At 52.6% G+C, this 11,482-nt stretch overlaps 1 protein-coding gene across 3 annotated transcripts in view; it reads left to right on the forward strand.

Moving 5' to 3' along the window:
• The window catches only part of Chst11 (carbohydrate sulfotransferase 11), a 186,518-nt gene extending 175,263 nt beyond the window's left edge, over window positions 1–11,255 (forward strand). For all 3 annotated transcript variants that reach the window (XM_050145597.1, XM_050145595.1, XM_050145596.1), the window contains exon 3: window positions 6,556–11,255. In XM_050145597.1, coding sequence (XP_050001554.1) covers window positions 6,556–7,410 — 855 coding nt within the window. In that variant the 3' untranslated portion in view covers window positions 7,411–11,255. The remainder of the gene's footprint in view (window positions 1–6,555) is intronic.
• The last annotated feature ends 227 nt before the right edge of the window (window positions 11,256–11,482 follow it).

The raw sequence follows: 11,482 nt of genomic DNA on the forward strand, positions 1-11,482 counted from the left end.
TGTAACCTAAAAGTCTCAGGTGCTGACGTTCCTCAGCTAGTGAATTCAGAGATGCTGGTCCCAGTAGTGCCACCCTGTGGCCTTCCTAGTACACTGCCATGAGGACCACAGATAGGCCATCTTCCCTGAGATGAGACAGGAGCTGGCACTAGAGAGATGCTAACGTGTTGGCACCAAGCAAATCCTCCTTATGAGTCCTCCAAGTATCGGGCACCAGTGCTTGGAACACAAGGCTGCGTGGACCAGCCCAGCCCCTGCAGCCCTGGAGACAAGAAAGGTACTGACTGTGTTCCTTGGCGGTGATGTAATCCTTAAAGACAGGGGCCTGCTGCTGGGCGTGGCTCCTCGGGGCCCGCCCAGGTTTATGGGAGAGGGAGGAATACTTTGGGGCTCTATCTGCCGGATTGTTCCGATCCCAGCCTCCTCCTCACCAGGGATAGTGCGTGCAAACGTTGAGAAATGCGAGATGGGGTTATCGAAACCTACTCCTCTATTAAGAGCAAGGTCGCGGGGCTTCAGAGATAGGTCAGCCAGTAAAGTGCTTGCTGCACAAGCGTGAGAACCTGGCCTCAATTCCTAGACCCACGTAAAAAACTCTGCATGGTGGCATGTGCTTCTAATCCCAGCACTGGGGAGGCAGAGACTGGTGGGTGGCCGGGCTCACTGTCTAGCAAGTCTAGTGGGTTCAGGCCAACAAGAAACTCTGTCTTCAAAGGGGAGGTGGACAGCATCTAAGGAATGATACCCACGGTTGACCTCAGCAAGTGCACAGGCACGCACGCACTCACGCACGATTCTAGCGCTCTGACGTCCGCGTCTGCGTTACAGTGCGCTAGTCCATGCTGATAGCTGTTCTCCGCGTAGCTGGACAGTTGCTCTTCTAATGCGCAGCTGCCAGCGACATCCGTCCATCTTCTCCGTCACTGAGATACCAGATCGCCAGGAGACAGGCACTGTGTGCAGATGACAGATGTGTGTTGGACGCTCACTGCAGAGCGCACGCCCGGAGAAAGACTCTCCGTCAGTGGTTCTCCAGGTGAAACAAAGCCACCACAGCTGGTGTGATGGGAAGACTCCAGGGCCGTGGCCAGGAGCAGGTGTCTGGGCCACCGACCCCGACCATACCGTCAGATTCCTAGGGTGGATTCTCGCCTATGCTGAACGTTCAGGGTCAGTAATGGGTTTGCAGGTGTCCGGCTCTGCCGCCAGCCCCTTCCCAGCCAGTCCTCCACAGTGAGTTTAACAGAAAGAGAATTTCTACTTCCGTGGTGTTCCCTGAGACTCAGGCATGGTGTCGTGTGCTTTTCTCTGAGCCCTCGGTCCTCAAAACAGCCCCGAGAACTGCACAGTTATTGTCCCCATGCAACGGGTGGGTAACCACGGCCTGAGGGGCCAAGATACTAGGGTAGCATGTTCAGTAGAACGTGCTGCCGTGCCCCTGGAGAGAGGCAGGAACAACTCCACACAGGCAAGTGTCTAGTCAGAGGCCAGGAGAACCTGCAGGGCCACACCCACCACCTTTCCTGCCTCCCACAAATATCTCAGGCAGCCCAGCCCTTTGGGGGAGCTGGCAGCCTCCAGCCTGCATCCATCCTCCCACCAGCAGTGACTTCCGAGGTCCCCAGAGTGCGTCAGCAGCAGGTGCAGAGCCCGTCTCAGGGTCCAGCCTCCTACTCTGTGTCCCTTCCTCACCATTGTCCCTTTTCTGGGCCACCATTCATGGGAAGCCAGTCCCGTTGGCAGTGGCCCCATTCCTGTGCCCCAACCACTCTTCACAAGGCCCAGGCCTCCCCGGAAGCCCCAACTGCAGGTCTGAGATGTAAATGAGGCCCCTTCAGCTGCAGCTGCTTCCTGGAAAGAAACCCCAACACGCACGCACGCACGTGCCCTGTGCAAAGCCCTCTGCATCCCCTCCATCCTCACCCTCCAGCCTGGTGTGATGGCTCCCGTTTCCTGACCTCACTAGGCAGGTAGACAGCACCAGGGCTCTCTCTCCCCTCATCAGAGCGGCGGCAGTCGGAGCCAGTTCCTCCTAAGACCCAGAGCCCGTCTGCTAATGCGTTTGTGCTTCAGGCTCTGGCCACAGCCTCAGTGGGAAGATGAACCAGGACAGCAGATGTAGACACCAAGGGGGCGTGCAGCCTCTGCTGTCACCAAGAACCTCTACAGTCTCCGGCTCCCATTTCATTCATTCATACCGGCATCATTTACTCATTCTTTCGTGCGTGCATTACGTGCATGTGAGTATATGTACTTAGTTACTCGTGCATGTGTGCAGTGACTCGTGCATACATGCATTCACACATTCATTCAACAAACATTCGAATGAATATATATATATATATATCGGGGATTTGTAGTACAGCAGAAAACCAACAACAGTGGGAGACACCTGCACCCCGGGAGTTAGCATTCTCGGGGGGTTGAGGACAGAGCAAGTGAATTGTGACGTGCAAGGAGGTATAAAACACGCACGCAAGCCAGGCAAGGGCTGAGCCTCAGAACTTTCTCTTAATACACCGATTGATTGCTTTCCTCAGGAAGCCCACTTGGCTTTTCTTTGTCCCGGGGTCCCAAAACTAAGCAGCTAGCTTGGGTACAACAGGGGCTCCAAGAGAGCCACCGTCTTGCAAGCCTTACTGTCAGAGGCCAGGGAGGACACCAGCTGGTTACTCACAGGCAACCCCAGCACAGTAGATCCAGTAAAACTTGACAAGGCTCACACCCAGATCCCAGGTTAGTCCAGCTGCTGACCCTGGACCCCATGAAGCCGAGGTTTCTACCCTGGCAGTACCAGGGCCCTGAAGTCCCTGGTAACAGACCTCTGGGATAGGAGTAGAACCCAGCCTAACAGGCACCTATGAAGTGCCAGGGTTGAGTCTCCAAGTGGCTACCCCTACGGTAACTCCCAGGTGCGTCTTCAGTCCCTAGGAGCCACGTGAGTTCGGGTCTCAGTGCTGTCTTCCAGCACTTGAACTCCAGCACCAATGCCTGGTTTGTGACCTTGAGCAAGCTAGTTCTCCTAGTCACTCAGTTTCATTATCCATAAGTCAGGATTAACGACGGTGCCTGCTTCAGAGAGTGTGGGCCAGTGGTGACTCGCAGGTAGTAAACACAGCTGTAGACATGGTGCTTGTGTTTGCTGGGGCTGTGGTTTCGTTAGCAAATCCATCCATCGGGTGCTCTCACCATCCCTGTAACTCAGGACAACAGGTGTCCGTGGTACCACAGAAATGCAGGCCAGGACTATCTCAGCCCCACGGCCCTGGGGTTACAAGTGTGTGCCACTGTAACCAGCTCCTTTAAAGCGGGTTTCAGGGGATGAACTCAGGTCCTCATTCCCGCAGGCAAGCAAGTCACCAACTGAGCTGTCCCTGCAGCCTTGCATCCAGATTTTTTAATTGGGAAACCACGCCTGGACCCAAGCCAACTGTTGTAACAGGTGGGGAGTCATTGGAAGCTTCCAGATTTACCTCTTTATCTGGCTTTCCGTTTCCCTGGGTCTTCCAACCACAGGCAGCGAGGGGGAGCCGCTTGCTTCGGTGTGGGTCTTGCATCCCAGGAGACTGCAGACCTCACAGGGCAGGCGGACTCTTCCTTTTAAGATAAAACACTGTAACACTTTAAAGACGCCTTAAAACACCCCCTAAGCTCGGTCCTCACGGTAATTACAGTTGGCTTTCAAAACGACCAGATTAAAAATAGACATCAAATCAAGCATGCCGGATGCAGCCCAGAGCCAGGAGCTGTGTTCAGGACATCCTAGGCCCCGCCCCTCCCCTGGCCTATACTTTGAGGACATCACAGGGAGATGAAAGAAGTTGGTGGCAGGATGAGGGTAGAGTCTCTCGACGTCTGATAGTAAACTGGGTTCTGTGTTCTGTCATTAAGGACCACTGTGAATTGGTCCAAGATGTTAGAGCCCCACCGGGACATAGCATAGATCTGCAGCCCTCAATGCGTGGTCCCCCACAGCAGCCACGCTTGGCATTTGGTGGGGTTCTCTCTCACACTGAATCCGTATTAACTGCTCCAGCCTGGAGGACCCTAGGATAGGACTGGAACTGGAGGCAGGGCTTTAAAGATACCATTAAGGAAAACTAGAGCTGCCTGGATGGTTTGCTGGTTCGGGGGTGCCTGCCGAGGGAGGATGGTGTATGCTGGTTCGGGGGTGCCTACCGAGGGAGGATGGTGTATGCTGGTTCGGGGGTGCCTGCCGAGGGAGGATGGTGTATGCTGGTTCGGGGGTGCCTGCCGAGGGAAAGGACAGTGCAAAGAGCCAGAAGGAGAGGCCGTCATGAGCCAAGGAATGAAGCCTCGAGGGGACACCACCCTGGCGGACTTGATCTAAGAATTCAGTCTCCGTTACTGTCAGGGGATACACGGCTGTGGGTTAAGCCTCACTCCGTGGCATCTTGCTCCGACTTAGCAGAGGAACATTGGCGGGCTCTCCACCCCGCCGCATCTCCAGGTCTGGCTGGAAGCCAGGGAGTAGCTGGGACGCTGTGACCTGCACACATGCCCGCATTTGAGAAGCCCTAGCATAAACTATCACTGATGCTGAGGAGAGCCCGCCCAGAAGAGAGTGACGGTGCTGGGGTGAGGGCTGCTCCGCAGGGCAGATGTTCTTTTCCTGGATTCTGCAGCCTCTGTAAGAATCTCAGGGGCCTCCTTCTTTGAGAGGAAGAGGGGACCGGACAGACACATCACCGCGTTCCTTAGGCAATCAGTGTTGGCGTTCACTCAGACAAAGACAGCCCTCTGAAGGTTCAGTCCTGAGCATACTGGATCCAAGAACCTCCCTCCCTGACTGAATTTTCTGAATCCCTTAGATCCTGGTACATTCTTTGCCCCCAAACAATTGAAACGTGTTTCTCTTTGATAACAAGAGCAAGGAAATTCTGCCTCATTTCCCCCGTGCTCCCGTTGTTCAGAAGCTCACAACCCAATAAGATCCTCAGAATGGCACACAAATCCTCTGCTATGATCTCCTCAAGCCTCTTTAAAGGGGGAAAAAGAGGAAGAAGGAAAAGGTGGGGATGCGGAAGAGATTCCTCCTCCAGCGCCGCTCCCCGACAGAGCCACCTGCAAGCCCCTGCTCTGTAGAACTGTCGGGACTGGGCTGCCAAGCAGCAGTGTTCTCTTCCAGTGATAAGGAACAAACTGCCCTCCGTGTCTTCTGCTGTCCCCAAAGAGCTGTCCCTCAGATATCTAAGCCCCTCAGACAGATCGTGACTGTTATGACAGCTCCTTTCTTTGTGCCCTGGTTGGAGACAAGAATGCCGTCCGGGGAAGAGGGGGGGGTGGACGTGATATTAATGGGTTTTTAAGTTAAAGTCAGAACTCTTCGTTGTCCTCTGAGTGGACATTCGGGCTACTCTCCAAGGTCTGTCCATTTCTGCCTTGGCATTCAAGCCAAGAACTCATCCTTCTCCTCCAGCCTGTTCAGGGCTCCCGTAAACCCAGGTCTCATAAGGCAGGCTTCAGAGAGGCCAGGCAGGATTCCTGGAGCCTAGAGTTTTGTGTAAGAATTTCGTCGCTTTTGTGTTTTTTGTCGTGGTGATTTGATTTATTCCGTGTGTGTGGGTGTCTTATCTGCAGAGTATGTCTGTGTCCTGTGTGCATGCACAGTGCCCACAAAAGCTGTTGGATGCCCTAGAACTGGAGGTACAAGGAGTTGTGAGTCCCCCGTGCAGGCCTTGAGAATTGAACTCAGGTGAGCAGATGGTGCTCATAACCGCGGAGCCATCTCTCCAGCCGTAGTCCAGCCGTAGTGGTGGTATCTTCTGAAAACATTAAGTATTTCTGGATAACAAGTCCCACCCTAGATATCCTAGGTCCCACCATGTGACGTCAGGGTCCTGGTACTCAATGACAGCCTCAGGGATAACGGGATTAGGTTCTGACTGGGAATGGCCGATGATTCTCGCTCCATTTCCGTTGCTGTGATAATTTACTCTGACCAAGAGCAACTTAGTGGGGAGAAGGGGATTCATTTGGCTAACAGGTCTAGACTATTGCCTGCTACTCGGGGAGAAGTGAAAGCAAATGAAAACAGTCAAGAGCAGAGAGAAATAAATACATCCTTCCTTGCACGCTTGCTAGTGTTTTTCACTCTTCTGTAGACCAGAGCCCAGCCTAGGGAACAGTGACGCCCACAGTGGGCAGGGTTTCCCTACATCAGTTAACAGTGGAGACAATCCCCCACAGTCGTGACCCCAGGCCATTCTAGTCTAGATAATTCCTCATTTATACTCTCTTACCAGATGATCCTAGGTTGTATCAAGTTGACAGTTAAAACTAACCAACACATCTACTCTGGGGAGGGCCTTTTGCTCTTAGAGAACACAGACCTCTTCCCAGGCCTTCCCCTCTGACCTCTGTAGAGCCTCCCACACTGAGCAGTTGGGCTGAGTCTCACCTCACTCTGCCTCCAAAAGCTGTACACCTCACATGGTCTAGATAACTGAATAAATGGATCAGCGACCATCGCAACCACGTAGGAATGTTCTAGATAAGCACTCATTTCTCCGCCCTCTTCTATCCCCTCTGCAGCTGGAGCTGTCCAGTACTGCCATCCTGCACCAGATGAGACGGGACCAAGTGACAGACACCTGCCGGGCCAACAGTGCCATGAGCCGAAAGCGTCGGGTGCTGACCCCCAACGACCTGAAGCACCTGGTGGTGGATGAGGACCACGAGCTCATCTACTGCTACGTGCCCAAGGTGGCGTGCACCAACTGGAAGAGACTCATGATGGTTCTGAGCGGCCGGGGCAAGTACAGCGATCCCATGGAGATCCCCGCCAACGAGGCCCACGTCTCGGCCAACCTGAAGACCCTCAACCAGTACAGCATCCCAGAGATCAACCACCGCTTGAAAAGCTACATGAAGTTCCTGTTCGTGCGGGAGCCCTTCGAGAGGCTCGTGTCTGCCTACCGCAACAAGTTCACCCAGAAGTACAACACCTCCTTCCACAAGCGCTACGGCACCAAGATCATCCGCCGCCAGCGGAAGAACGCCACACAGGAGGCCCTGCGCAAGGGGGACGACGTCAAGTTTGAGGAGTTCGTGGCCTACCTCATCGACCCCCACACACAGCGGGAGGAGCCCTTCAACGAGCACTGGCAGACGGTCTACTCCCTCTGCCACCCTTGCCACATCCACTACGACCTCGTGGGCAAGTACGAGACGCTGGAGGAGGACTCCAACTACGTGCTGCAGCTGGCCGGAGTGAGCGGCTACCTGAAGTTCCCCACGTATGCCAAGTCCACCAGAACTACCGACGAGATGACCACGGAGTTCTTCCAGAACATCAGCGCCGAGCACCAGACACAGCTCTACGAAGTCTACAAACTGGACTTTTTAATGTTCAATTACTCAGTGCCGAACTACCTGAAATTGGAATAAAGGGGCGTGGGGGTGGTTGGGGGAGAGAGGGAGAGAATCCTGCTTTTTAATTTAAGATTTTTTTATTTGTCAAAAGAATTCTATGGATACTGGGTTATTTTGTAAGTTAATTTGTCTCGGGGGGGAATGCTGCGAGCGGCATGTCAAGAATTATTTAAATCCTCCACGGGAAAGGACAGCTGTCTGTGCAGGGGAGCGGGGTGGATCGTCCCTGTTCTTTAGAAGTGGAAACCCGCAACACCACCTCCAAGGTGTCCTTGTGTTCTGGCGAATTCCACAAACTGTGTGTTCCGTGAAGTCTAATGGTTCTTATTTATAGTAATTTAAACGTGATCTCTGTATAGGTTTCTTTCTGTGGCAGCAGACTGCTCGTGTCTTTCTAGAGGAGAATATGGTCTGTGCTTTGCTGGCTATGGCTTGTTTAGGGGGTGTGACTGTCTCCCCGCTTCCCTCTCCTGGAATCCACCACGGGGTGACAGCAGCTGGGATGTGTGGATGCCGCCGCCGCCGTTCAAGAAACCCTGCTGGAAATTAAGTAAATTGTCCTTGCACTAAGAAGTGGGGCTGGGGCCGTTCACACGGATTGCAGGAACCCCAGAGTCCCTGGCAGTAAAGAAATGGAAAGTTTTTAACCCAAGGAGAGAGTGGATGGTGGCAGTTTCTGTTCACTAAAATTACCAATCTGTAAGAATAGGCTTCTTGTGGAAATTTTCAACTGGCACTTTCCAGTTCTGGTGAAGAGTAGCTGTTATTTTATATTTGATAAATATTTATTGAGCATCTACTGTTGTCCAGGCTTGCCTGCAGACAGAACATTGAAGGAGCCTTGGCTCTCAGCAAACTTTGTGTGAACACAGGGCAAACTGTTCAACAGTGAACCAGCCCCTACCCTCGCGGTCTTCACACGGGGTTTGGATTATTCTCAAATGGCTTAGAGAGTCTGTGACCCCAACAAATTTGCATTTTTCTACAGCTCACAAATTTGAAAACCACATGTTTGGGTCGGTCCACTTCACTAGCTGAGTGACCTAAGTTCATCGCCCAACACAAGACACGGCAGAAACATTTGATCATGTATGTCTAGCTGCAGTTTCTGGGTAGCAGAAGCCTCGGTCTTCTCCAGACGTGAATGGAGGTGTGTTGAGATCGATTAGTGATGTCTGTCTTGGGTAAGGTGGCACCCACGGGCACATGCCCACCCTCCCATGTCTCTGCCTTGACAGAGCATCCAGGACAGCTGCCCGGGATCTTCACCTATGCTCCCTCTCCTCCAGAACGCTGGAAACCAGTGCTTTCTATTCCTTGCTGATCAACACCCAGACCTAGTCCTCGTTTCTAGTCATTTCTGAGGCTGCTCAGTTGACATTTGAGCCACGCTCCCATTACAGCCAGTGTCCGGGTGGGTAGCAGATGCTGTATATAATATTTCTCACGATTGGGGAGGGAGTGGGGTATAAATTTTGCTTTTTTGTGTTTTAGTTGGTTTCCTTTGTTTGCTTTTGTTTTTGATGCAGTGTAGCGTGAAGGGGTGAGAATATTCTGAAAAACAAAATAATGAATAATTTATTCACAGAAACTATTAAGATGGTATTGTTAGGCTCACAGCGAGCCCGGGATCAGCCGTAGCTGCGGCTCCGTCTCACGGAGGAAATTATTTAATGTGAGGGGAATACGAGCCAGAGCAGCTGAAGGCGGCTATTTATAAAACGCAGGTACCTTCCCCAGTCTCTCTTCCCTCGCCTTTGATAGATAGATTTATGTCATGCCTTTGACCAAGAGCAGTGACAGACTTTGGCCGTCCCTGTCCTCCAAAACTGACCTTCTGCTGATAGGGCGCTCTGTGTGATGTCGCTAAGGCGTGCTCCACAGAGCCCAGGCTCCGTAGGGTGTCAGTTTGGAGGGGTTTGTGGTCACGTATCCTTAGGAAACAAATTAAGTCAGGTTCTTCTCTGCAGGACTTTTCAGGGCCTTTCATACATACGTGCTCTGCCTCGCGAATCGGGGAGAATGCAGCGTTTCTGAGCTGCAGGACCCGGTGTCCCGTACGGCAGGTGTGTCTTAGCTGGCATTTCACACAGTAGCCTTTGGTGAGGGTGGTCTAGCCTGTCTGAGGTCTGCAAGGATTGACAACCGCCTCCTAGGTCCCTCCGCAGACAAACAAGCAGAAACAGCCTCACAGCCTCTGTCTGGGAAGAGGATGAGGTGAATTAGGCTCTACCCAAGTGGGATGGCTCCATCTGGATGCTGCCCCCAGACAGTTAGCCTGCCCCTCCAAACATAGGGGAGGGAAGTCTTGGCTGTGGTGGAAAGGGAAGGTGGCATAAGGACACAGAAACAGCCCCTGCTTCCTGGCCTTAAAGGCCACTCAGTGGGGACGATGGCCTCGTGACAAACACTTCTCACTTCCACCCACAGTTTGGAACCGTGTGCTCCGGGGGTTTTAAATGGAAATTCGTGCTGGTTTTTGTGTTTTGCATGTCTGTTTGTCTTTCATCTGTGGTACAGTGCTGTGTGCAGATGGCCGTTACTCCGTCTTTCTCTCTGAAGTGAGAAAGATCGACCTTCGGGGGGACCATGTGTCTGTGCTTTTGGGATGAGGGCCTCTCCTGTTTTGTGTTCATGTTTTATTTTCTAGTGACATTTTTAAAAACATGTATTGGTTCAGCTGTTTTGTAGAAGGTAGGAAGCATTCTGTGTCCCTAGCTGAAGATATCCGTCGGTGAAGTGTGCTTGGAAACCCAAGTGTTTTCTACAGGAAAACGTTGCAAAGACTTTCTCTTGCCTCTTGTGCTTTGCTAGGAAAAGGAGCTGCCGGCGTCCCTGCTCTGGGCTGGGGTCCTGTTCAAAGGCAGAGCTGTGTTTTTAGGACCAGGTACATTCGAGTAGAATGACAAAGATATTCCTGCTTAGCCTACCCCTTTATTGGAAATGTCTAGAATATCAGCCACAGGGGTCCTTGCCTGCAGCCTTTCCAGCCGCCCCCCCACCCTGCCCTTCTCAGCTGGTCTGGGAAGCAGGACAGCCCGTTGTCTGGGTTTCAGGACAGACTGCCTGGTCTCGAGGGCAAGCCTTTCTCTCCTGCTTGTTCAGCCTGAAGGAGAACTGTGGGAACCAGCAGCTTCACTTTGGCCGGCCCTCCGGAGCACACAAGACCAGCCCAGGCTCTGTGAGAGCTCTGGGACACTGTGCGAGGCCTGAAGACACTTAGCTCAGATAACAGCTGCGTTACTATTCTGCTTCAATTGACAAAGCCACAGGGACTGTGCTTGCTTTCCTCTGCTGAGACCTCTGCACACACACACACACACACACACACACACGTACACACACACACACACACACATATCGCCCCCGCCTGTGCGCTCCTGGCACCCCACTCCCATCGTGGCCCACCTCTTCGTCAGCAGGACTGACCCCGTCACTCCCCCAGGTTCTGCCCACCAGCATCCCCCGGCTTTTCCCCACCACAGCCAAACAGACCCTCTGAATAGGCAACAGGACCTTCTAGAACCAGCTGGACCCTTGGCCAGCAGCAGGCAAATTTTGGTCTGCTCTCATCAGGTACAAAAGGCGGTATCCGTGCTCTCTTCTGAGCATTCTCTCAGTAAGGCATATGGATGTAGAATGTAACATCTTTGTGGAGCGTGGGTTTTTTTTTTACATATTTGTATGCAGTTGAGGGCCTGCTGTAGAACTCTCTCCCTGTATCTTACTGTACTGTTAAAGAAGCTGAATTCCATGTTGCCAACAGACGCGTGAAGTGTTCCCGAACCTTCCTCCACGAAAAGCCATTCGAGCCTGATTATTTTTCTAAGTAACTTCAATTAAATTGAAGAAAAAAAAAAGCTGTGTTCTGTGTATGGTCTATTTGTGGCTCGTTGCTGAGACTGGGGTGGATGGGGTGGGCTGTGCCCTTCAGCCCGTGGTCACCCAGCTCCTGTGTGAATGTGAACGTGAGACACAGCCGTAGTAAACCCTCCTCTCCCCCGTGACCAGGTCCTCTTAACTGGATGGATGGGGCTTTACATCACCCGCTCTTCTCTAGAAGATCTGTGCTCATTGGAAAGCCCGC

This window comes from Alexandromys fortis, unplaced genomic scaffold (assembly GCF_014885135.2).
Source record: "Alexandromys fortis isolate MF-2015 unplaced genomic scaffold, M_Fortis_MF-2015_v1.1 scaffold_50, whole genome shotgun sequence".
Lineage (NCBI taxonomy): Eukaryota > Metazoa > Chordata > Mammalia > Rodentia > Cricetidae > Alexandromys > Alexandromys fortis.